Raw genomic sequence first — 27205 nt, forward strand, 5'->3', positions numbered from 1 at the left:
TTGACAGTACCTCTCATGCAAAAACAATGCTGCATATCATCAAAAGTACGCCATATCCACAGTGATGGTGGCACCTTTATGCTTTGGGGCTGCTTTTCTTCAGCTGGAACTGGGACTTCAGTCAAGGTGGGAGGGAATGATAAACAGTTCCAAATATTTGTCAGTTTTGGTGGAAAACCTTCATGCCTCTGCTAAAATGCTGAAAATGAGGAGGAATTTCACCTTTCAACATGACAATTACCCAAAGCATATCCCCAAATCAACAAAAGAATGGCTTCACCAGAGGAAGATTAAAGTTTTGGAATGACCCAGACAGACCCTGGACCTGAATCCAACTGAAAATTTGTGAGAAAACCTGAAGAGAGCTGAGCACAGGAGATGCCTTTGCAAACTGATAGATTTGGAGTGCTTTTGCGAGGAAGAGTGGGCAAAGATTCCCAAGGCAAGATGGGCCATGCTAATAGGCTCCTGTCTTAAAAGATCAAATGATGTCATAAAATCAAAAAGTGATTCAACAAAGTATTATTTTAAGGGGGTGTGCACACTTATGCAACTACACTATTGTATGCTTTTATTGTCATTCCCCTCCCCCCAAAAGATTTCAGTTTGTCTTTCAATTGAATTGTACAGTTTGTATATTGTATTAAAGGTGGGGGGAAATTTCTGAAATGAAATGAAAATTCTGACAATCTTGATCTGACTTATTTTTACATCTCAAAAACCTGGCATTCTAACAGGGGTATGTAGACTTTTTAGATCTCCTGCAGGTGTAAGGGAAAAATTATGCCCCTTCCTCTTCTCCCAGCTTGCCTGTGTGTGGTTTTTCAAACATCACAAAACTATATGTAGCTTTCGTGAGGAAGTCAAAGGCAAAATCTCTTTTTGTTTGCTATATCATATGCAACTGTTTTTCCCCCCTTTGCCAAGATGGTTGTTAAGGTCTTTATCACTGGAACTGCTAAAAGTATTCCAAACATTGCATTCTTCCAAGTTATGGCATCCAAGCTTATCTTCTTCAGCTTAATTCTCTTGCCTTGCCTTTGGATCTGTTTTTTTCAGTTCTTTGCCCTTTCCCCCCCATTATGTCTGGGAAATGAGATTCATGGGATCATGAAATCCTAAGCAGAGACACCAAGCAGGAAAGAACATGGTTCACATACTTTTCACTGGATTATTTAATTAGATGAAATGAACCATCTGGAATGATAAGATAAAACAGATCCACAACATAGTCTGAAATCAATGCGGGATTTTAAATCAATGTGAATCAATGTAAGACTTCATATGTATCTCCATTTGATTAAAATTGTATAGAAGTGATGAATAATTATTTCAAGTAGGGGAACGGGGTTGTCTCCTCTTTCCATTTGCTTTCGGTGTCCATATTCCTATGATCTGGAAACTACAAAAGACTATATAGTTAATGACTCATCAAAATGAATTCAGCCTACCAGCATGTACTGTGCTTACCAAGGCTTTGTTTTCTGATGGCCCATGAAAATAAAAAAGAAGAGGTTTATGGAGCCTTTGATGACTACCAAATTTGACTGTGCCTGTATCAACTCTTGGGCACATTAGCCTAGCAAATTAATGTATGCTGCTTTAAATATTTTCCTCTTAAAAGATAATACAGGTGGTTCTCAACTTACAACCACAATTGAGTCCAAAATTTATGTTGCTGAGTGAGACATTTGTTAAGTGAGTTTTGCCCCATTTTACCACTTTTCTTGCCACAGTTGTTACGTGAATCCCTGCAGTTGTTAACTCAGTAACCTGGTGGTTAAGTGAATCTGGCTTCCTCATTGACTTTGCTTGTCAGAAGGTCACAAAAGCTGATCAGCTGCAGTAATTCACTTAACAATTGTGGCAAGTAAGGTGTAAAATGAGGCAAAACTCACTTATCAACTGTGCTGCTTAGCAACAGAAATGTTGGGTTCAATTGTGGTTGTAAGTCAAGGACTACCTGTATTGTTTAAGGTTTGGCCAGAAAGGAAATCAAAGTCATGTATACTCATTTTACTTTTATTATAAGGTTGTAGTAGGACCCGGAACCACTGATTGGTTCAAAATTGGGAAAGGAGTCTGGCAAGGCTGTATTCTGTCGCCCTGCCTATTTAACTTATATGCAGAGCACATCATGAGAAAGGCAGGGCTAGATGAATCAAAAGTTGGAATTAAGATTGCCAGGAGAAATATCAACAACCTAAGATATGCAGATGATACCACTTTAATGGCAGAAAGTGAAGAGGAACTAAAGAGCCTCTTGATGCGGGTGAAGAAGGAGAGTACAAAAGTTGGCTTGAAACTCAACATTAAGAAAACCAAGATCATGGCATCCAGCCCTCTCAATTCCTGGCAAATAGATGGGGAAGAAATGGAGGTAGTGACAGATTTTATCTTCCTGGGCTCCAAGATCACCACAGATGGGGAGTGCAGCCAAGAAATTAAAAGATGCTTGCTCCTGGGGAGGAAAGCTATGGCAAATCTAGACAGCATACTAAAAAGCAGAGACATCACCCTGCCAACCAAAGTACGTATAGTCAAGGCCATGGTTTTCCCAGTTGCAATGTATGGCTGTGAAAGTTGGACCATAAGAAAGGCTGAGCACAAAAGAATTGAGGCCTTTGAACTATAGTGCTGGAGAAGACTCCTGCGAGTCCCCTGGACTGCAAGGCGATCAAACCGGTTAGTCCTAGAGGAGATCAACTGTGACTGCTCTTTAGAAGGCCAGATCCTGAAGTTGAAACTCAAATACTTTGGCCACCTAATGAGAAGGAAGGACTCACTGGAGAAGGGCCTAATGCTGGGAAAGATTGAGGGCAATAGAAGAAGGGGACAACAGAGAATGCGGTGACTGGATGGAGTCACTGAAGCAGTAGGCGTGAGCTTAAATGGACTCCAGAAGATGGTAGAGGACAGGAAGGCCTGGAGGAACGTTGTCCATGGGGTCGTGAGGGGTCAGACACGACTTCGCAATTAACAACAACAACAAAGTAACAGAATCTTGCATGTCTGTAGGTGCTTCCCCCCCTCCCTCCTTTTATCTTTGTGAGAACAATGTGGCTACTTCTGTTTTTGTTAAGCTTGGTTGGAAGCATTGCTTTTTGAAGTAGTCATCCAGCTTTTGGAGATCTTGAGAGAGGATGACCTCTGCATCACTGAAGGTGGTTCTTTGGACTGTGAGATTGATGTCATCATCATTAAATAAATTTCTGAGAAACAGTTTTAGGCAGGTCGGGGATGTACAAGTTAAAAAGAGCAGGGGATAGCACTGATCCTTGTGGTAGTCCATTATTCAACTTATGATGTCTGCTTCTACTGAATTCTGTGAAAACTTGAAATAACCTGTTACTCAGCATGTTGTCAATCAAGGAAATGGTGTTATGCAGGGGTTTTTTTTGTCATAGAACGCCCAGAACGGAGTTCCGGCACCTTTTTTTGGATGGAACCTTGTAGGGTAGGCAAGGCAGGTTATATGACATGTGTGAGTTCTGGCACCCTTTTTTTTTTTACACAAAAAAAGCACTGGTGTTATGACAAAATATAACCTTGATTAGTTTGAGGAAAAGTCCTTCTCTCCAGACAGTATTGTGGACCGCCGTGAGGTCAAGAAAACAGAGACATTTTTCATTTTCCTTTGGAATCCATTCTCCAGGTGGGAAGTTAATGCAAGGACTTGATCATTACCATCATATGTGGGGTGAAATCCAATCCTAGTCCTTAAGAGTATTCCTTCTACCTTTTATATCTGCATAGGAAAACAGCAGAATGTCTGCTGTCCAACTAGTGAACCCAAAAGAAGGAACCTTTAGGGCAAAAAGGTAAACTTTATTGGATACACCATCTTGGAACTAAATAAGCAAAACCAGCTCTGGTTTTTCTTGCACACATTAAAAAATAGATTCCCCTGCTCCCCCAATTTTTGTTATGGGAGCAGTCCACTTCTCCATCAAGCACCTATAGTAGTGACCTTGATGGCTGGCAGAGTCTCACGATTCATGAACGGCTTCTTGGTATCCCATTTCCTCCCTTCGCTTTCCACCCCCCCTGTTCTTTGGGCAAGTTGATCAGCGATAGAAGCTAGAAGGCAATATAGTGATTCAATCTTGACACAGACTCAGCCTGCACATTATTGAGCCTGACTCATCTTACACATACACACTCTCTCTCTTTCTCTCTGTCTTTAATTTATGGGAGATAGATAATGGTGCATTACCCCAACATTACTTTGTGCATGTGAAGAGAGAGACAGTCTGTGGAATTATCTTTGTAAGGAACCATGAAATGTAAACAGAATAATATAAAAATCTTTAAAAATGTGGCTCTTCTTCCAGGCACTGAGCCAAGAAAATAGATGAGCCATCTTCTGGGAGGTAGAATAGTTTTATGCTGTTGATATGTTAAGCTTCTGAGGGTCTTTTCTTTCTTTTTGTTGGAGGGGTTGTTGTTCAAATTTCATGGATTTTATTGAAATATTGCTTCTGGGAGATTTTATTTAATTTATGCCTCCCTTAGACATGATTATAAGAGGTGGGTGGCTAGATACATTTTCTAAATAATACATAAATAAGAACAGTTCCAAATTGTTGCGGACTCTAGAGGAATATCGTATCTATAGCACTTCACCTTTTTTTCTCAACCCAGCAAGTATGGATGGATAGCACTAAGTCAGCAGTGGCAAAAAAACAAATACTCTGAGCATGCAGTAGGACATGCCCATCTTCCCATTAACCTAGCACTTAGAAATAATAATAATAATAATAATAATAATAATAATAGTAATAGAGTTGGAAGGGACCTTGGAGGTCTTCTAGTCCAACCCCCTGCTCAGGCAGGAAACCCTATACCATTTTAGACAAATGGCTGCCCAGTCTCTTCTTAAAAACTTCCAGTGTTAGAGCATTCACAACTTCTGGAGTCAAGTTGTTCCACTGATTAATAAAGACAAGGTGGTTCATGTAAAATGCAAAAAAAAAAAAAAACTCAGGCTGGCAGTCATACTCAGAGATTTTTTTTGTCTCAGGAATGGAAGGATGCACAGATGCCTATTTTTTGTTTTTTGTTCACAGAGCAGAACACCTGCAACAAGCCTCTCTTGCAAATTCAAATTCAAGTGCTGGAACACTCTAGTGCAGAGGTTTTTTTTTTTAACTTTGCCATTTATTTTGGACATCCTGGTTCCTTTGAGCTTAGCTGTATTCTACACAGTAGTTAAGGAGAGGGACCAGATGTTTCCAGCAACAACACGTTGTTGCGACCATGCATGTCTAGTTCCCTGGCCTCTTACCAGGGGCACTTCCCTGGAGACCTGTCAGATTCCCTGCCCTGATTGGCTTTAGTTTGAAGTCATTTTATTAAAAATAATAAGTAGAAAGCTGGCATGCAACTATACAACGCATTAACCTCAAGAGTCCTCTTCATTTGCAAAATACTTTTGTGCCCCATACGAGTCCCTTAAGATGGCTCAAAGACTGATGATAAGTATCTCCATTTCAGAGTTTGTTAAGGGGTTGTCACAAAGAAGAAGGAGTCAAGCTATTCTCCAGAGCACCTGAAGGCAGGACAAGAAGCAGTGGATGGAAACTAACCAAGGAGAGAAGCAACTTAGAACTAAGGAGAAATTTCCTGACAGTTAGAACAATTAACCAGTGGAACAACTTGCCTCCAGAAATTGTGAATGCTCCAACTGGAAGTTTTTAAGAAGAGATTGGACAACCATTTGTTCGAACTGGTATAGGGTTTCTTGCCTGAGCAGGGGGTTGGACTAGAAGACCTCCAAGGTCCTTCCAACTATTCTATTCTATTCTATTCTATTCTATTCTATTCTATTCTATTCTATTCTATTCTATTCTATTCTATTGTTCTGTTCTGTTCTGTTCTCTTCTGTTCTGTTCTGTTCTGTTCTATTCAACTAAACTTTGCCTATAGCTATTTCATTCTATTACCATTTCCCAGGTGCTAATACATAGCATGTCCCTATACATAAATGGAAAAAAAATTCCATGATAGTGGGTCCTAGCTATATCTATGTTACTTGGGGCAAATTATCCCAACCTGGAGGAGCAATTAACTTTTGGAATATCTAACACAGCTGCAGTGCTTTTTCATTTGTATTTGATTTCCAAAGATAAGAAAAAGAAACTAAAGTCTTTCCTTAATCATGGAAATGCATACACACAGTCTTACTCCCTTTTGAAGGTATGCGGTGTATGTTTATAATGCAACTCACTTCCAGAAGAGTAACAAATGAAATCAGAGTTGTCATTTTATTATCAATATTATAGAAGATTGGACTTTAGGGATCATTTTGTATAAAAATATCATCAAGAGACAGAATTCCTGTTCCAAGTTGGCTGAGAGAACTTATTATCCTGTTATACTAAATATAGAGATATGTGTACAGCCCAAGTACTCGTAGCTTGGGCCTTTACCATACAAGGAGAAAAGGAGGTGTAACACCATTATCAGTATTTTTTCCCTTTTGTTTTATGTCAACAACCATATATAGCTGTGCTTAAAACACTCTACTGTGGGAAATCATAAATATGTAGAGAATTCTCCTTTCAAAATACCCTTAAATATTATAGGATTTCTTTTTTTTTAAAAAAAAGTACATGATAGAGCCTTTAAACTGCAGAAAATTCAAATCAAGTATCCTTATATATTTAGCTGAATCTCAATAATCATGCTTCTTTAAAAGAGCATCTAAACGTCAAACATCAATTTTTGTACAAGTATAAAATTTAGCAACATTTCACAATTCAAAGGAAAGTTACCGGTACATTTATTTAAAATACTGCAATACTGTACCACTTCTTTTATTACTAAAGCACTAAAACAGTTTACAACCAAGCATGAAATAAATAATGTGGAGACAACTCAAAACATGCCATAACTTAAAACCTATAAGGCAGGCATGTCAAACTGCCGGCCCACGGTCTGGATGTGTCACGCTGAAATCGGGCCCACTTCATTGCTGGCAATGGAGAAAAAGTCACGATACGTCGCACGACATCATGTGACATCGCGAGTTTGACATGCCTGCTGTAAGGCAAAAGGCTACAGATTCAAGCAAGAATTTTAACTAATCTGATTGCCTAAGGGAGAGAAAGTTTAAAGAGGCCTGGAGGGCTACAAAATGCCCTCATAGAAAAGACTTTTATGGTGCTGATGCTGGTTTTACTTGGGGTTCCTTATTTATACTTTTTGATTTATACTTTGTGGGGGCTTGTGTTTTTTATTTTCCTTTTTTGTTATTAATAGCATAAAAATGAAATGTTAAGCAATCACAAAATAGACAATCTTTTTGTAGCTATCTTACCTCTTAAAGCAGATATAGCCAGAACAGATGCTCCAGTGAGTTTATCAAATCATGCCAAACTAATCTAATCTCCTTATTGACAGTTGTCTGTCCCACTAGGTGAGAACCAAACCAAGACTAAAACTATTTTTACTGAGATTGACTGTAATAACAGAATTCTGCAAGTCAGATTGTGTTATACTTCTCCTCCTTCTTACAGTTCATTGAATTAGGGAGGTATCTATCTGAGCCACTTCTGAATGCTATCTGGACATTCTGGACTTTAAAAATGTTTTATCCCTTGTCACCTTATCAATGAAGCTAGCATACCTTTATCAAGAATCTTCTTTACTACTCTCTACATCAGTTTAGTTTGCCAGAGGAATAAGTTGGTCACTACGATGTAAAAAAGATGCTGAGACTCTAGAAAGAGTACAGAGAAGAGCAACAAAGATGATTAGGGGACTGGAGGCTAAAACATATAAGGAACGGTTGCTGGAATTGGGTATGTCTAGTTTAACGAAGAGAAGGACGAGGGGGGACATGATAGCAGTGTTCCAATATCTCAGGGGCTGCCACAAAGAAGAGNGTGAATGCTCCAACACTGGAAGTTTTTAAGAAGAGACTGGACAGCCATTTGTCTGAAATGGTGTAGGGTTCCTGCCTGAGCAGGGGGTTGGACTCGATGACCTCCAAGGTCCCTTCCAACATTATTATTATTATTATTATTATTATTATTATTATTATTATTATTATTATTATTATTATTATTATTATTATTATTATTATTATTATTATTATATTTTACCACACCTTTAAGAAAGAATTGGACAATGTTTCCCATGAGAACTTAGTAGCAAAGATGGCAATATGAAGGCTGAACAATGCTACCATTAGATGCATACAAAGCTAATTGAGCAATCAAGCTAAAACAAGTGTTTATCACTGGATTCACATCAAACTAGAAGTCTATGGAGTTTTGCACACTCGCATGCTACTTGCACGGCCCAGTTCCCAACGGGAGGCAGGCCAGTACCAGTTTGTGGGCCGGAGGTTGTGGACCTCTGCCTTAGAGGACATTATCAAGATCTATAAGCCTCTCAACAATCTAGAAGAACAGATAGAAACCAAACTCAAATAGAAGGCAAAGTCCTACATTTGGATAAGAAAAAAATAAAGTCATGAAGGTAGTGGTGATGGTGTACATGTGTACCATAGTGGGTGTGACATATTGGGCAACAGTGTGAAAAGGATCTGCGAGCGTTGGTAGATCAAAATGTGATGTACATATTTGAAAAAGGTAAATGCAACCCTGTGCTGCATCATAAAATATTATTCCAAGGTCAAAAGAAGTCATCATTCCTCTCTATTCTGTACTGATCAGGTCACACATGGAATATTACATCTGATTCTGGTAAACATATTGACAATCTGGAGCATGCTCAAAGGAGAGCAAATCAAGGTTATAAAGTACCTGGAAGGAAACTAAAAGGAACAATTAGAGGCACAACACAGGTTTATTTTGGAGAAAAGAAGACTGCAGGAAAACCTAAGGGCTGTCTTCAGCTACAATAATAAAGATAAGGCAGACCTGTTCAGAGATATTCTATCAGACAGGACAAGTGTCTTACCTTATAAGAATGCAGATATTAGGCATCAGGAGAAAAATGATAATGATAATTGTAGTTCAACATGGAACAGATTTTCTTGGAAGGTTAAATTCTTGTTCACTGGAGGTGATTTCACAGAGGACAGATAGCCTTCTGTAAGGCATATGGCAGTACTGGATTTATGCATTGGATTGAGATTTGGATGATCTTCAAGATCCCTTTGAATCCTTCATTTTATGATTCTAAGAATCAAAAATGCAAATTGTCAACACTGGTTTCTTTTAACCCTGTTTTTATTAATTAGTATAAATGACTTTATTAATCATAACTCTTAGCCATTTACTATGATTTTAAATCACACCGCATTCTTGCCACTAGTTCACAATTCATAGTAAATTTATAATTCATACCAAAGCAAAATCAAATAAGACATCTTTTGGCTTGAAACCTGTGTGAACCAAGGACTTGCACACAACCTTACTTATCAGGGGATTAAATTTTGTTATAAATAACAAATCACACTTTCACATAATTACAGATGCTCTAAGACAGTTTTAAAACTCTTTTTTCAAGGAAACTGTTTCCATTCTCCTTTTTTATGCTCTCTCTTTTTATATAACAGATTGTTATAGATCATGTCTGATGTTTTCAGCATCGGGTTAAGTGTTTATGTTCTGATCTTCTTCCCTAGGGTTTTCACCTGGGCATACTTCCAATACCTATGAATAGGACTAGACTAGAGCTTTCGAAAGGAAAATGAATTGTTATAATGACACTGAATTAGTCAAGAATACTTGGGAGAGCTATTAACGAGGCATTGGGATTAGGTTTCCACACCTTAATACAGGGTGAAGTAACATATAAAACATAGGCTGCAGGTAACATCCCAATTCGAGCTCATAGAGATGGAGGAGCTAAATGATGATATTGTTATTTTTCTTTATTTTCCGAATTTGAGAGACAATGAACAAAGTGAAAGACTTAAACCCTTGCAACTCTTAATAAAAACAGAACCCCAAAACTGGCCAACTTTGTACAACTTCACCCTTAAAATCCCCCAACGCAAGTAATGCAAAAAGAAAAGGTCCAAACTTTTCAACTGCATTCACTTAGATGATGTCACAGCATGATCAGCTACGGCAGAGGTGTCAAACTGCCAGCCCATGGGCCAAATGCGTCATGCCGAAACTGCGCCCACCCCATTGCTGGCAATGGAAAAAAAGTCACGATACGTCGCAACACGTCACGTGACGTTGCGAGTTTGACACCCCTGAGCTACAGCAAGGCAGTAAAAATAACGTGCAAGTTCTGAAAAGGTTGCTCACTACTGATCTGATATATGAACAATTTAAGTATGGCTAGTCATTTTCTTAAGTATTCTTATCCATGCAGCTAATGGCCAAGTGTGGAATAACGAAAGTCTGTTTCTTTTCATTTACATCTCAGGGCCTATATCTATCCAGCTTTGAATCCAATTATGCATATTTCTGTGTAACACAAACCTTTTGCAAAACATTTATAAATTACTTCTATTCAGTTCTTGGCTGCATCTATATCAGTCTGAAAACAAGGGATCATAGCAATTAATTCCACAGACAAGTAACTGTAATAACAAAAAATAAAACATTATTAATTTCACAAGGAACATGACACTCTGAATAAACACTAAGACCAAATTAGGAGAACGTTGGACACTACATAGAAATCACTTGCAAAATGTTGCTTTCTGATGTAGGACATATATTATCCATTTCTAATCTGATGCTGTTCAGCTCTGTTGCATCCCACTTCCCTCCTCCTTCATTAGAATTAGCCCCATTAGATAGACCAGACCAAGAAATCAATGCCATATAGGTCTAAAACTACTTGCATTGATTATATGACTATAGTAACAGAATCTCCTCCTCCTCCTCCCTCTTTTCTCTTCATGTGAAGGGGAGAAGGGATTGTCTGAAACATTTATTCAGATTAGTTTTTTAGAATGGGCTCAAGCTGCACTTGTCTGATTACTGCCTTGGCGGCATCTCTGCCTTCTCATCTTCAAGGCCATTACCTACAGCAGGGCTTTTCAACCTTTTCACCCATTGTACCACTTTTAGGATATGGCAACATCTGAGTACCACCAGTCGCCTAGCAAGGTGTCAAAAACTTGACCAAAAAAAGGAAAAAAGGGATAAAGTACAGGTAGTCCTCGACTTACAACAGTTCACTTAGTGACTGTTTGAAGTTACAATGGCACTGAAAAAAGTGCCCCCCAAGCCACAGCCGAGCAAGACACCTGCCTGCCCGCCCGCCCGCGCTCTTCCTCCTGTCCGAGGTTTTCATTGTTGTGAGCATTTCTGCTGAGGATTGGCAGCGGGGGTGGGGTGGGGGGGTGTTTGGTTTTTATTCCCCTCATCTGCTGGGTGGTTGCAGCAGGTTTTGGTCACTTCACATGACCCTGGGACACTGTGACCGTCATAAATATGAATCAGTTGCCAAGCACCTGAATGTAAATCACAAGACCCTGGAGATGCTGCAACATTCCAGCTGATCGGCGCTTCTTCTGGGCTCAGCAGGAGCACCAGAATCAGTGCCAAGCTCCAGTTGGAGTCTGATGCTGATCCTGGCGCTTCCACTGAGCCCTGACAGCCCTGCAGCTCCAGCCATCTCTTGCTCAGGCTTGTGCGGTGCTGCCACCGGTTCAGCTCATTCCTCCCTCCCGCTACCACTTTTCTAAGATGGTCGCGTACCACTTGCCAGGTGGTACCCGTACCACTGGTTGAAAACCCTACAGCCTCTACAACTAGCTTCCTGGTTGGGAATAATGGAAATTATAACCCACTGGGAATGTATGGGTTGGGAAATCTGACCTATTTATTCAAGGATTCCTTACTAGTGAATGTTCAATATCAAGTTTTGCTCACAAAACAGAAACATCTAGTTCATCACTTTATTTTGCAGAAGTAAAATAGACTGAATAGTGTTATTTACATTTATGGAAAAGTAAAGTATTGGCACATATATATTATATTTATTGTGTATATGTAATATGATACAACACACAAACACACACATACACACACAGAGAGAGAGATCACATGATGTAGGGATCTTTATTAACAAATAGCTAGGGATGTAATTTTGCTACGTTTGATATTGAGACTTAAAGCTCAAAATAAATTGAATCCCAACTGCAGAGTAGGAAAAAGAGAAACTGGGTGCTTCTATTCTAAAATCTTGAAAACATTTGAATAATAGCAAATCATGCATTCGACTGAGATGTCTTATTGATGTAATTTATTTCCATAATTACAAAAAAATAATCCTCAGGAGTTAAGTAGTGAGGAATACAATTAAGACCTGTAGCTTTGGTGAATCTTCACACCCATTCCTGCCCAGCAACAGATGGGAAATTGGCCTTGGCAAATTACTTGCACCTTTCATTGGTTTAGGATTTAACTCTTCATGTTTTTGTGAAAATTTAAAGATTTCCCAGCTGCTTATAATAAGCAAGTTGAAAAAAAAGTCAGGAAACTTTAATTCCTCACTGAAACCTCTTTGTTCGCGCATACATCCTGTGCTACTGAAGATTTCAAAACAAGATCCTCCTAATGGTATTTGAAATGGGAATTTTAAAACTACTGTAAGTTATTTTAGCTAAACAGGAAATGGCCTTCCTGTTCTGACCTTTGAGAAGTCATCAAGCTACCCCTCTGAGTCACGTCATGATTTTTCCTATTTTTCTATTAATAATAGGGGATTCCCCTCCCCCCCGATTATTACATTTTATGACTTTAAGTTCTCATTTGGATCCTTACAGAGATTCCATGCACAGCAAGAATAATCATCATCGTCGTTGTTGTTAATTGCGAAGTCGTGTCCGACCCATTGCGACCCCATGGACAACGTTCCTCCAAGCCTTCCTGTCCTCTACCATCTTCTGGAGTCCCTTTAAGCTCACGCCTACTGCTTAGTGACTCCATCCAGCCACCTCATTCTCTGTTGTCCCCTTCTTCTATTGCCCTCAATCTTTCCCAGCATTAGGCTCTTCTCCAGTGAGTCCTTCCTTCTCATTAGGTGGCCAAAGTATTTGAGTTTCAACTTCAGGATCTGGCCTTCTAAAGAGCAGTCGGGGTTGATCTCTTCTAGGACTGACCGGTTTGAACGCCTTGCAGTCCAAGGGACTCGCAGGAGTCTTCTCCAGCACCATAGTTCAAAGGCCTCAATTCTTTGTCGCTCAGCCTTTCTTATGGTCCAACTTTCAATCATCATCATAGCCATTGTCTATCCACTGCAGGATGAAGGCCTCTTCTGTATGTTTCCAACCAATTCGGTCCTGAGCATTCTTTTGCCAACGGGGCCCGCAATACTTGCTGATGTCGTTGATCCATCTTGCTTTAGGTCTCTTTCATGGATGCTTTTTATCAAGCAGGATCCATTCTGTGACTGCCTTGGTCCACCTGCCATCAATTCTTCTTGCTATGTGACCAGCCCGTTTCCATTTCAGTTCTTTTACTCTCTTGATGATACTGTATACTTTCGTTTGTTCTCTAATCCATGTGCAGGTCTTTCTGTCTTGTCTTGTGATGCCAAGCATGTATCTTCCCATGGCTCTTTTGGCTGTATCGATTGTGAGGTTAATGTCCATGTTTCACTGGCATAAGTTAGAAGAGCAAAAAAATAAAATAAGAAACACAGAAAATAATTCATATATTATCTGTTATTATAAATCTATCGTAAATGGCATATATACCAAGCAGTTATTTACAACTTTGGTTCAATTACCATTTCCTTGATTTACAAAGGAAATGCTTCTGAAGAAAGCTTTTCAGAATCAAAGCTATAAGTGCTAAACCTACCGATTTTCTCCTGAAACTGCAGCCTTGAACTGCTGCTTAGGGTGAGACTTTTCTATGCAGTTTATGGTATACTGCAGTTAAGCAACACAATGCCTTACCAGAGGCAGATTTCAACATTTTCCTTCTTTCACTGTTGAAAAAGCAATTTTCTATTCCAGACTTGTAGCCATAACAATGTCTGGAATAACTAAATAACTAAATAACTAAATAACTAAAACCAAGAGATTTGTGTCTCAGCTTTCCCCCAATACACTCAAGACTGAATAGTAACTTTTCTTCCCCCACACCCACCAGATTTTTTAATATATTTAGATTTTTTTATTCCCCCCTTTATTATTTTTACAAATAACTCAAGGCAGTGAATATACAAAATCCTCCCTCCTCCTATTTTCCCCACAACAACTCTGTGAACTGAATTGAGCGGAGAGATTGTGACTAGACCAAAGTCACTCAGTCGACTTTCGTACCTAAGGTGGGACTAGAACTCACAAGACTCCTGGTTTCTAGCCTAGTGCCTTAATCACTAGACCAAAATGACTTTCCAGTAGAGAGAGTATGCTGCAGGTCTTGTTGATGAGGAGTTTCATCTGGCAGTTCCTAGTCAGTAGCCCTTTTCTGCTGGTTCTAATTCCTTTTACAATTTTAAAGTTCTTAAGGTTAATATTACATATTAATATATTAATATTAAATATTAATATATACTATTAACCTTGTTGTACACCACAATTGTACACTGTCCAGAGTCGCTTGATTGTAAGATGGACAGCTACATAAATAAGATCTATACATTTATAAATAATCACCATGTTCCAGTTCAGTTTTGGAACATCATCTCCAAAACTGGTTTAGATGGAAGGCTATTAGCCTATAGCTATATTGGAGAACTTAAAAATATATTGGAAGAAAGTAATGGCAAAGAGACTTCTGTACTTAGTGGAGCTTAGCAGAGATCTGCCATGCCATATCAACTGATGAAAATTCTCCCTATTTTCCTGTAATCTGTAGCCCTGCACATGTTAACTACAACATTTGTCTTTCGCAGTCAATATACCCAGTCAGCTATACCAGGGGTCCCCAACCCCCGGTCTGTGGACCGGCACTGGGCCGTGGCATGCCAGTAACTGGACCAAACAAGCAAAGCCCCATCCGCGGGATGCAGGCAGTACACGAAACCATGCCCCCTCCGGTCCACGGAAAAATCTCTCTCCACGGAACCGATCCCTGGTGCCCAAAAGGTTGGGGACCTCTGAGCTATACCACACGTTCGCATATTGCTTGTATAATTTTTCAAGCTTGTAAAGATTTGCTTCTCAGACACTTTTTGCATGCCCTGCTAAGGATGACTTCCTGATGATTTCCAGACTTTTAAAGATGGGAGGGAGGGGGAGTTTGTGAATGATAGAAATTATACAAGTATACGTCTGGAAGGAGGGGGGGATTCCAGATAGCTAGCCTGATTTGCTGGAAATTAAGCAAGAACTGAGCCATGTAGCCTTGCTCCCATCAGTATTGTCCCTTCAGAACTTCACAGAGGATGGTCAGTCAATGGACACCTGAATGCAAGCCACAAAGGACATTATCAACCACTGGGAGCTAAATCCATCTCGTTCCAACACAAGACAACTTTTAAGGTGAAAAGTCAAAGACAAATATGCAACTTAACAACAACAAAAATGTACTCTTACTAATTTATTGAAAGTTAACCTTTACATTTATTTGATTTATTCTCTTCTTTAGAGTTTATTAACTCATTTTCATGTTTATTTATTTACTTGGGAGTAAGCTTAACGGAAATGAGGGAAATGTGTGTGTGTGTTTTTTTTAATGTATTAATTGAGAGCAATCCACAGTTTAATACCACGATTTGGAAGTTTATACTCCAGGTGGTTACAGTAAACGCTGGCGACAATTAAGGCTGAATTCTGATTCACAATGTATGTGCAGTGCAGTACTTTATCCCAGGTAAGCGACGTGGATTGTAACCGTTGATATTTCTTGAAATTTCTCTCTTTTAAAAAATTGTGGAGCATCTTTCTACATTCTTCCTTCACCGGGTTTTTTTTTTTTTGAGGGTGGGCGCTTTTTTTTAAACGTAATTAAGGAATCCACAGACGTCAACAACAGACGTCAATAAAAGAAGGGCAACCATAAAAAATAAAAATTCACAAATTATATACATTCTTTCCCACAGATCTTCTCGGGTTCCAGTTTCCCTAATAAAAATGACTCCGGACGGAGTTTTCCGCCGACTACCGAAGCTTTCCCGCCCGTTCCTTGTTTAATATGTAGCATTAGAGCTCCCCCCCCACTTCCCCTCCACCTGAAGGCGTGGGAAAAGCGGAGCTCCCAATTTTATCAAGGCAGAGGTCTGCGTCCCCCGCGTCCCCCCCCCTTGCTCCGCTCTTTCCCCAGCACTGGCTCCTCGCCCGCGTAAAGCCTCTTCCAAGCAGAGTCGCTCCGAGTTGTGTGTTTATCCAGGAAGCGACGATTCTCGGCCCAAAGCGAATCGTCGTCCCAGGCGCCCCGCCTCTCCCTGGGCTTCTTCGACAGCGCGTAACGCCGGGGGTCGGTCAGACGGCGAGGCTCGCTGGCTCCGGCTGGGCGCACGTGCTCCGGCTGGCTGCGATTGGTTGCCGGGGAGGGGGGGGATCCGTTGCCAGCCGAAGCGAGAGATCCCGTAGTAGCGGCGTCTGATCCTTCTGGTGGCTTTTCTTTCTGTCTCCCCCCCCCTCCCGCCTCTCCAGCTTCTGCGGTTCCTTCTGTCGGAGCCGCCCTGCGATCATGGATGGGCGCATCCTGTGGGGCTTCTGGATCTCGGCAGCCGCAGTGTGCTGCGTGGGCGGCACCCGCGCACTGGAGCTCGGCAACTCTTCGCCGCGCCTGTCGGGGATCACCGCGCAGAGCCCGGCTGCCTCGTCCTGGACGAGCGCGGCTCCCATGGCAGCCGAGGTGGAGGAAAGGTTAGGGAGTCCCAACGCTTCTCGCCCGGGATCGCCTGGCGTGGCTGGCCGAGCGCCTCCCCCCGTTTACCCGACGTGCCACATCCAGACGGGGATCAAGAATACTTTCAAATACGTTAACACGGTGATCGCTTGCCTGGTCTTCGTGCTGGGCATCATCGGCAACTCCACCTTGCTCCGAATCATCTACAAGAACAAATGCATGAGGAACGGCCCTAACCTCCTCATCGCCAGCCTGGCCCTGGGGGATCTGCTGCTCATCCTGATCGACATTCCCATCAACTTGTACAAGGTAAGGCAAGCTCAGATCCAAGAGATTTTTCTGTTTCAGTGCTGATAAGATAACCTTTGTTGCCACTTTTTTTTTCTGTGAACACACCGGCGCTCACTAAAAAATGAAATTCTGACGCCTGCTCTCAAAGTCCTCGACTTACAACAGTTCGTTTAGTGACCATTCATGGTTATGTCACTGAAAAATGTCACTTATGACTGTGTTTCATAATTACGTCCTTTGCAGCATCCCCATGATCATGTGATCAAAATTCAGATGCTTGGCAAATGGTTCATATTTATGACCTTTGCTGTGTCCCAGGGTCATGTGACCACCTTTTGCAACGTTCTGACAAGCAAAGTCAATGGGGAAACCAGATTCACTTGACAACCGAGTTACTAACTTATCAAGTGCAGTGATTCACTTAACAACTGTGGCAAGAAAAGTTGTAAAATGGGACAAAACTTACTTAACCAATGTCCCGTTTAAGAACTGGGCTCAATTAGGGTCGTAAGGAAAAGTTATAAAATGGGGCAAAACTCACTTAACCAATGTCTCACTTAATAATAGAAATATACATACACACGCACACACGCACACACGCACACACACACACACACACAGAGAGAGAGAGAGAGAGAGAGAGAGAGAGAGAGAGAGAGAGAGAGAGAGCAAAAAAGAGTCTTGAGACTTTACAAGGTTGATGCTATATAGCACAAAACTATTACAGAATCTAGTTTTTCTGCTTCGGATACCACAAAGTCTCCTCCCAGAAGGTAACAAAGAAAACTGGTCATGGAGAGGATGTGTAGCATCCCTGACAATACAGCAGACCCTGGTCAAGCAGCGCTTATATGCCATGTCCTGGATAGAAGGAAGTGAACTTCCAATAATCTTTTCTGCCATCCTCACCACTCTCTGCACAGCCTTCCTGTCAGAAATAGTAATACCTCCTAACCACACAGTAATACAGTGCGACAGGATGCTTTCAATCGTCCCTCTGTAGAAAGTGGTAAGGAAGTGATAAGGGAAGGAAGATGTGCTCTTCTCATACGAGGCAGAAAATGTGGGTGCTGCTGTGCCTGTTTCACCAGTGTCCCACTGTTGAAGGACCAAGCTCACCTGCTCGTCAGCAGCACACCCAAAAACTTGATATGACTAATCACCTGCACAATTGGCTGTGCCTGCCTTTTCTGTAATCAACAATGATCTCTCTTCTTTTTCCTACATTTAAAATCAGGCTGTTTTTATTACATCAGTTCACCAAATCCTCTACCTCCTCCTGGTAATTGCTCTCATTATCATCCTGAATGTATCATCATGTACACCACTGTTGTATCATCTGTATACTTCACAATATGGTTGATAGCAAACCTTGCAGAACGATCATGGGTCAACAGGGTTAACAACAGTGGACTTAGGACACAGCCCTGAGGAGAACCTGTGCTCAAGAACATGGTGTTAGAAATATTAGTCCCCAACTCGCACATACTATTAGTGAGAAAATCAAGAACCCAGTTGCACAAATAATAAGAATAATAATACCTCAAAGTTGGAGTATTGAAGAACAATATGAAATCCTTAGAAGTTTAAAGAAATAAGGACCAATAATATCAAGTTTTCTTTCTGTAATGGGGAATTTCTGGAAGCAGATTTCAGTGTACATTATCTCACATTTAAAATGCTATTTAAAATGGTAAAAAAAATGCCTTAGATAAATTTTGGAAACTGCACATAAATAGCCAAGTCCAGTCTACTGTAGTTAAAACCCTCCCTCTTACGGAAATTAGTTTCCAAGGCACAAAAGTTATGGGGTTTGTTTTATACCAAGTTAACGTGACTAATTGGAAAGTATTGAATTATAATATTATTTGGGTTTGGGTCTTCACAAGTTGCTTAATTACAATGTCCAGCATCTTTTCTCACCAGCTAGTTAAACTAAGGCTATAGGAGTTAGGATTCAATTGTATCTGGAGATACAAAAGTTCTTCTAGTCTAGTCTATGCCAAAGCAACCTCATTTTATGAGTTTGCCTTTTTCCCTCCACCTCCATTTATAGAGATATACCTCTCAGGTTGAGATTACTAGAGGAACTATCAGCTGAGACATCTATTAATCACTTACCTTGGAAGAATTTTAAGACTGCTTTCCCTCCCCCCCCCAATCATTTTGCTAATTGTAACTGATTCTGACTGCCTGTTCACTACAGCCTTTCCTAGAACTATTTGTACTCTTTGTTCAGTTTTGAAAGATTTAAAGTTTTCCTTTCCTTTAAGCTATCTTTTTTTTTTGTCACAGCTAGATCTCAGAACTCCCCAATTCCAAACTCAAACTCTGAAAGGCATATACCTCTACACCTAAAATGAGTGTTCAACACAAGTATTAGGCAGGACAGTTTACACTACTCCTAAAAATTCAAATTCGTAGTCATTTTAAACTATGCTACGTTCCCTAGGAAACTGGCATTTCGTATATTATAAACTAATAAAACTTTAGAAGGAAAAAAAACTGGAAAAAAAAAGAAACTGATATTTGTTACTATTCAGTTTGAAGACTTGGTTGACTTCAGGGGTTTCAAAACTCTTAAGTCTTCTGTCATCTCTTGCTTCCCTCGGGAAGTTTATCTGCTATCAGTTCCTCCTATCTCTTCCTATCTCTGTGACTTCTGCATTTTGCCTTTAATTGTCTCATATTTGTTTATCAAAGCCCTCCCTTGCCTTCTAGGGTAGATTCATGTCTTTTAGCAAAGTTTGTCTGGAATTACCTTAACGTTTTTTCTTTCTGCTTGGCTGCTGCCAAATTATTGGATTTCTGGGTTAGCTTGTGACAGTGCATTTCAGTCTAGAGTGCAAGGTGATATTTCACACAAATATCTGAGTGACTGCAAATTAAGAGTGCAACATTTGGTGAAGCAGCTCTAGGCCAAATGGGTCATTGGCTGCTCTAGTAGCCAATGGTAGTTGTTTATTTCTTGTGGATTAGAAGGCATGTAATTACAAAACACCACATTTTGCAATGCTAGCTTGCATCCTGTATTTATGTTACATTCTTGCTAAAGCCTTCATAAAAGGATAGATTAATAATATTATTAAAAGGTTCAGATTTCCCTGCTTTATTGTTCCTAAATCAATTAAATGTGCTGTCTCACATCTCTATAGATCAATGCTGATGTTTGGCATTCGGATGACCCTTATAAAAGTTATATGGCAGCTTTTACATATATTTAGAGTAATGTCACTGCTCTCTTTTTTTCAAATTATTCTTATACCTCCCCCAAGCATTTATAAAAATTTGTGACTGCTCTTCATGACATTTTTTAAATAAATATTTTATTAATTTTCTAATTTTACAGTCAACTTTACTTAATAAACAACGTGTTGTCTAGGTCAATTAGTAATTCAGTGGTCTATATACACCGTCAGATGTTTCCTCTCTTCTTCCGATAGTACCTGTTTTCCTACACTAGGCAAATACAATTCTTATTGTTATTAGTAAATATATAATTGAGTATCAACATCTTTGTTATATTTTTCTGATAATATCAATAATGTCAATTTAAGATATCTTTTCTAACCAAAACATTACTTAATTGCATTTGCACTTAATATCCATATGTTTAATCAGTATCCTGTTTTCTCTCTCTTTTTTAATTTTAATTTCCCATCAGTGTTCAGAATGTCTCTATTGTTTATAATTCCAAAGTAAGTTATGTCTGGGTAACCAAAAGCTTCCCTTATTCAAACGTCTTAGTATTTTCCTGTTTCCCTTCTCATACCAAAATCTAATATTCTAATTACAAATCTTATCTTTCAAGTTATAATAATACTTCTATTTCTAGCAATTATCTATTCTCCACCATATTCAAACATCTAATTAATAGTATAATATCCCATCTAATGGGTCAAAACCTCTATTTTCTTCAGTCTTACTGTAGCTTTCTTCCTTTGCCAACTAACTATCCAAGTCAATGCATTTGAATCATCAAGTAATTCTTCCTCTGTTTTTGTGTATATTGTTTGGAACAAAAAAGGCCATTTGTTTAAAGTATTTTTAGAAAAACACTCAGCCCATTGATATTCATTAAACAGCCTTCCTCCTTCTCCATTTCCCCACAGTTCTCCTAACAACTCTATCTTCCATTCCATCAGTTCTTCTTCCTTTTCCTCAAATATGTTCTGAAATCTTGGTTGGTAAGATGTCTTTTCCATTTCCGATATTATTGCTACGTCTTCTAGTTCCTCAATTGTCTGATTCTGTCTGTTAGTTCCTTCCTTTAGGTCCTCCATCTTTGGATCTGCTTCCTCTAGTTTTCGTTCTATTTCCTGGGTTGCTAGTTCCTTCTTTGTAGTCATTTTCTGGGTTTGTAAATTTAGATTAAAAATTGTTCTTTTATCTCCTTTGTGTTATTTTTAGTCTCATTGCGAGCTAAAGCAATTGTCTCTTGTATTGATTTCAACATGAAGAGAATTTCTTTCTGATCTTCATCCATATTTTCTTGGTGGTATATCAAACTGAAGACTTTGGAGACAGGTGTTAGGGATGGCTTTTTACTATTTAAAGCTGAGTATGGGATATCCATTTTGTTTTTGTAGGTGGTCTTTATAGTAAAAATTGTTCATCAATCAAAGATTTATAATCCGAAATATTCCACCAGCTTAAGCAATGATGTGTGATTCTCCTGCAGGGAAATAGTTCCACAACACAGCTCTGAAAGTCAGTTAATATTTATATTCATAGTTCTGGAAGATAGAGTTGTTAGGAGAACTGTGAGGAATTGGAGAAGGAGGAAGGCTGTTTAATGAATATCAATGGGCTGAGTGTTTTTCTAAAAATACTTTAAACATAGTTCAGTTTCAAAATAGTTCATCATCTCTGCCACACCGATAAGCAGTCCAAGAGTCCCCCCCCCTTTTCTCAGCTGCAGTCTTCAAAAGTGAAAGTTTCCAAGGACAGCAAGAGTTTTACCTGAATCTGGGCTTCAAGCCAAGTTTCTTTTGAGCATAACAAATTGTAGTGCTGTATTTTGCCACTAGATGTTATTAACAGCGTTTTCTAGCTTTTTAAATCCAAACTTATATTACAAGCTTTTCAAGTCTCTTTTTTAAAAAAAAGTCTCAAAAGCACTTTTAGTCCCCAAATTTCAAAGCCATGTATGTATATTAATTCCAAGTTAAACTTGTAATTTTCTCTGCTTTCCCCCAAGCAATTAATTCGCTGCTTTTCTTTTCCTGAGAGAATGGGGTGGAAATTCCCCATCTCGCTCTCATCAGGGAGGGTGCTTTGGGCAATTTTTTCCAGGAAAAAGTGTTAGAATCATAAAGAGAGGATAGAGTCTCACCCAGTTTCATCCACGTTGCTGAAATGTTGCTCGTTGGTGCTTATTGTCTTCCATTGTCAGCAGCTTCTGACTGGCTACACAAGGGCTTTGGAGGGCTTCTTCAGATCAAATAGAAGGCCACTGCCCTCCCACAATCAATGAGGGTTCCCTCCTTGCTTGTCGCCTCTACGGGGTGACTTGACCCTTTCCAGGAACCCTTTGCAGGTGTTATGGCTTAATTAGCTGATTAGAGTGGGACACTTTGAGCCTAGAATATTGAACCTTTTCACAATATTCTAATTTTCTGAGATTGTGGATTTGGGGTTTTCATGAGCTGTAAGCTATAATCATCTCACTTATGACACAGCACGGCTTGAACTATCTTGCTTTGCATGTAATGAGTCTATCTCATATATTAGGTTCACCTTTTAAGTTGCATTACTGAAATAAATGAACTTTTGCACGATATTCTAATTTTTCGAGTTTCACCTGTATATATGACAGTTCCACTGTCCCAGAGTCATATGATCACCCTGTGTAACCTTCCAAGCTGGCTTCCAACAAAGTCAGTGATGGAAGCTTGATTCACTTTAATGACCATGTGATTCACTTAACAACTGCCTTGCTCAGCAGCAGAAATTGTGGACTTCATTGTAGTTGTAAATCAAGGACTACCTGTAATAGTTCCAGATATAAAGATAGATCATATGTGATCTAATTACTTTGTGGAGTTTTGGAAACCCAACTGAAGGGAATCTGTTGGGCTATATCACTTTAATGCAGGGGTGTCAAACTGCTGGCCCGCAGGCCGGATGCATCATAGCGAAACCGTGCCCACCCCATTGCCAGCAATGGCAAAAAAGTCACAATACGTCATGACACGTCACGTGATGTTGCGAGTTTGACACCCCTGCTTTAATGTGTTTCATAAGCCAATCTACCAGAAGCCAAAATATTAGGTGACTACTGGGTCCTTCAGGGCTGTACAATACTTTAGATTGAATTTTAAAATTGGTGTTTCAGAGCCTCTGGACAGTGAACATAATATTTGTCTGCAAATCTTTAAAGTAGTTAGGGTGCTTTCTGGGATGACATAGAAGTTGATCAGAACAGCTGCATGGTTTGTGATAAGCAGCAGCTGCTTTAAAAAGTTGCAGAAAAGTTTGTTCATGTTCCTTCATGCTTTGAAGTACCACACAATCCTAATATATTTTAGCAGTGTCAGGGACACTGTGAATACACCTTTGATATTTGTCATCTCTGTTTGCTAAGTCCAAATATTCTCTCCCTATTGATCCTATCAGGATGATAAGGATGTTAAGGCTGAAAAGTACTATTAATGTTATTTTCTCAAGTCATTACATTCTACCTGATCTTGGTTCATCTTGTTTGATTATTGAATCTAATTCATATTTGGATCATGAAGATATGCTTACCTCATTTTATCCACCTTTTATTAAGGCTTCAGGTCTTAAAAGAGTTTCCCCAATTTGATGTCTTCCAAAGGTATTCAGTGTCAGCTTCTATATAATCTCCAGTTAGCAGGGGATGAGTAATGTGGATTTACAGTACAAAACTGAAGGATGCTCTTTTGGAAAAAAGCTGTCTTAGGAGAACTTTCAGCAATTGGAATTAATTTATTGCCTCACCTTTATTATTTCTTTTTAAATAAATAACTCAAGATGGCATGCATACCTAACACTCACTAAGTGTCTATGGAGATTCTCAGTCATCCAGGTCATAGTTGTCCCAAAGTTGCTTTTTCATGAGGCAACTGGACTTTCTTGTTTTTCTTTGAAGATGTTTTGCTTCTCATCAAAGAAGCTTCTTCGGCTGATGAAAAGTGAAATGTCTTCAAAGAAAAACAAGAAAGTCCCGTTGCCTCATGAAAAAGCATCTTTGGGATACTTAATACTCCTTCCTCCTCCCATTTCCCCCTCAATAACAATCCTGTGACATGGGTTGGGCTGAGAAAGAGTGACTGGCCCAAGCTCATCCAGCCACCTTTCATGCTTGAGGTGGGATTAGAACTCAAATCTCCTGATTTAGTGGCCAACACTTTAACCACAATACCAAACTTGTTTGATAATTAATAATGGTTAATATGTATATCATTCAGTTGGTCATCAAGTCTTCTTTGAAAATTGCTGTGTCTTCAGCAGGTATACATCATAGCAATCAACCAGCAACAGTTATAATCACAATTAAAATTAATCACAGTTATATTGACCTAAAGGTAAATAAGAGTCCCACTTCATATGTATAGCATAATTGAAGACTGTCCTTCAAAAATCATTCAAGAGTTATTTGAATCTACAATATTTGCAATAATGCTCCACCATCATCAAAACAGCCCTTTTAGCATCCTGGGGAAAAATTATATTACAGCTTTAAAATTTATGACAGTTTTAATCTTTGTGCAGGGTCCAAATCAAATGTTCCAAATAGTCCTTGAGATATGCAAAGCTGTACACAGTACTCAAAGCCAAACACATGTGTCCAAGTCACGTAGATCTTCCATAACATGTCCCAAATTATTTATATTCAAGACTGTTATTACAAATTTGAGGATAACTACAGTGGAATTATTAAAATGATTCAGGATTGATATTACAGTATAAAATTGACATTATTACAAATGGAATAATTATTACAGTCCAATCAAAGATTTAAAATATGGGCTATGCTACACAATAATCTGTCATCAGATCCAGGCAAAAAGGACAACTTAGTTGGTCAGGAAAGTCTTGAAAGTAAAACATAGGTAGTGCTGTATTAGAACAAGTTGCCATAGAATACATTTCAGTTGTAATTGTTCTCTTACAGTATCTAAAACGTTAAAGATCTTCACCTCTCTGCAAGTATAGTTAGCATTAGGTACTATGCAATATTTCAGATATGAAGGGGGGAAAGTACTTGGCACACATGAAAGACTCATGTTGCATCTGCTGGCAACTTTACAAAGCAGCTGTAAGTGGGAGTGATGGAACCATATCACATGCTGCAATATATTCCTAGGAAAATACATGTTTGATTAAAGAAGTTGCTGCCAAATATTACATGGCTGTCCTTGCATGCTCCATATCAATCTTTCCTTTCAATCCCAAAGGTCATTACATAACCTGAATTGGGTTTACAATAACTCGCCACAGTCAACTCGCCATGGGACATTAAGGCTTGAGTTAGCACTACTTATAGCTGGTGGCAGAAGATGCAGTATTCTATAATGGAATCACTCTAGAGTTTTGCTGGTGCTGGCTGAGCCAGATGTTTGTACCCAAGGATGGAGAATGAAAAGCTATAGCGTTTGGTTCTGCCAAAACTCAGAATTTAGGACCAGCTTTCCAGAAACAATCTCACCTCAGTCTTCTTCTTTCTTTCTTTTTATTGAATTTTTTTAGGACAGTTCAAAAGTACTTATTCAACAAACGTGTTGTCTGAGTTTATCATTCACTAATACAAATTAAATTCCTAATCCCTTGTTCGTTTCTCCAGCCATCGATAGAATAAATCCCAAGTTTGAAAATATTCTGTCTCTTCTTTTTCTTTCAACCTCAAATTAAGTTTGTCCATTTCCGCATAATCAAATATATTTTTAATTATTTCTTCCTCTGGTGGTATTTCTTCATTTTTCCAATATTGTGCGAATATGATTCTTGCCGCTGTTGTCAAATGTAAAATCAAGTATACACTTTGTTTGTCAAGCTTTTCTGGCATTATATCTAATTTAAAAACTCCAGGTTTAAAATCTACATGTTTTCCCAATATCCTTTCTAGCCAAGTAGTGATAATATATATATGACTTGTGTTTACATTTCCAACATCTATCTGACATATTTTTAAACATTTTTGGCACCAGCCACCTATAAAACATTTTATATACATTGTCAATTTATAATTTCTTTCCCACAAGCTTTGCCATTTCTCTAAATCTATATTGTATCCAAAATTATTTGCCCATATTATCATTGTTTCTTTTACTTGTTCATCTTCCATTTTCAAATTCAATAAAAAGTTATACATTTTCTTAATTAGTTTTTCATCAAAGGTTAATAATATCTGATCAAACAAGATCTGCTCTCTGCAAAATCCAGACAATTTAACATTTTTATTGTATCTCACTTGCCTTTGTAAATATGACCACCATGATAGATCAATACCCTGAGTTTCCATTTCTTGTTTAGATTTTAAGCATCAGTATTAACATGGGTAAAAGTATGGATAACTCTTAGAAATAAAAGATTGTTGTATTTGGAAGGACATGACTTACAACTCGGTTGGCACGCTTTCTTATGGTATGGGAAAAATAAAATTCATAAATATTTTCAAAACCACTATATATTAGAAATGCATTACTACTAACATGGGAAAAAATAAAATGTAAAATATACTTGAAAATTCCAGGATGGCTTTCAACAATGGAAGCATTTGTACATCCAAATTTAGTCAGTCTTGAGAAAATATGGACATATAAAGATATTCTAAATTCTGAAGGGAATGTCTTCCTCTTTCTTAATGAAGAACCATCTGAGAATCCCATTACATTGTTTTTCAAAAGCCAAAGGAGGAAGTTAAGTACACTGGGCCACTGCACTCCTCCCATAGCAATGGATGGCCTTATATTGGTGGATGCAGACGTCTCCCAAAACATATGATTTTTTTTCCACTATCCAAATTTGCGACAGAGATATTGAGATTAATGTAAATGGTTAAGGTTAATTTAATTTGTATACCGCCCTTCTCCCGTAGGACTCAGGGCGGTTCACAGCATATTAAAAACACAAATACAATATACAGGATACAAAAAAAAATCATACAAAAATACACAAAATAACCCCACTAAAACCTAATTAAAAGCCAAATATTGATTGCTGTGTTCCCATTAAAATTACTTTTTAAAAACGTC

At 38.9% G+C, this 27205-nt stretch overlaps 1 protein-coding gene across 1 annotated transcript in view; it reads left to right on the top strand.

Moving 5' to 3' along the window:
- The first annotated feature begins 16532 nt into the window (after window positions 1–16532).
- LOC107293856 (endothelin receptor type B-like) overlaps window positions 16533–27205 on the top strand; it is a 25792-nt gene continuing 15119 nt past the window's right edge. Inside the window, exons 1-2 of the mRNA XM_015823045.1 lie at window positions 16533–17003; window positions 18077–18177. Coding sequence (XP_015678531.1) covers window positions 16533–17003; window positions 18077–18177 — 572 coding nt within the window. The remainder of the gene's footprint in view (window positions 17004–18076; window positions 18178–27205) is intronic.

The sequence above is a fragment of the Protobothrops mucrosquamatus genome, unplaced genomic scaffold, assembly GCF_001527695.2.
Source record: "Protobothrops mucrosquamatus isolate PMUCROS unplaced genomic scaffold, P.Mucros_1.0 scaffold1754, whole genome shotgun sequence".
Classification (NCBI taxonomy): domain Eukaryota; kingdom Metazoa; phylum Chordata; class Lepidosauria; order Squamata; family Viperidae; genus Protobothrops; species Protobothrops mucrosquamatus.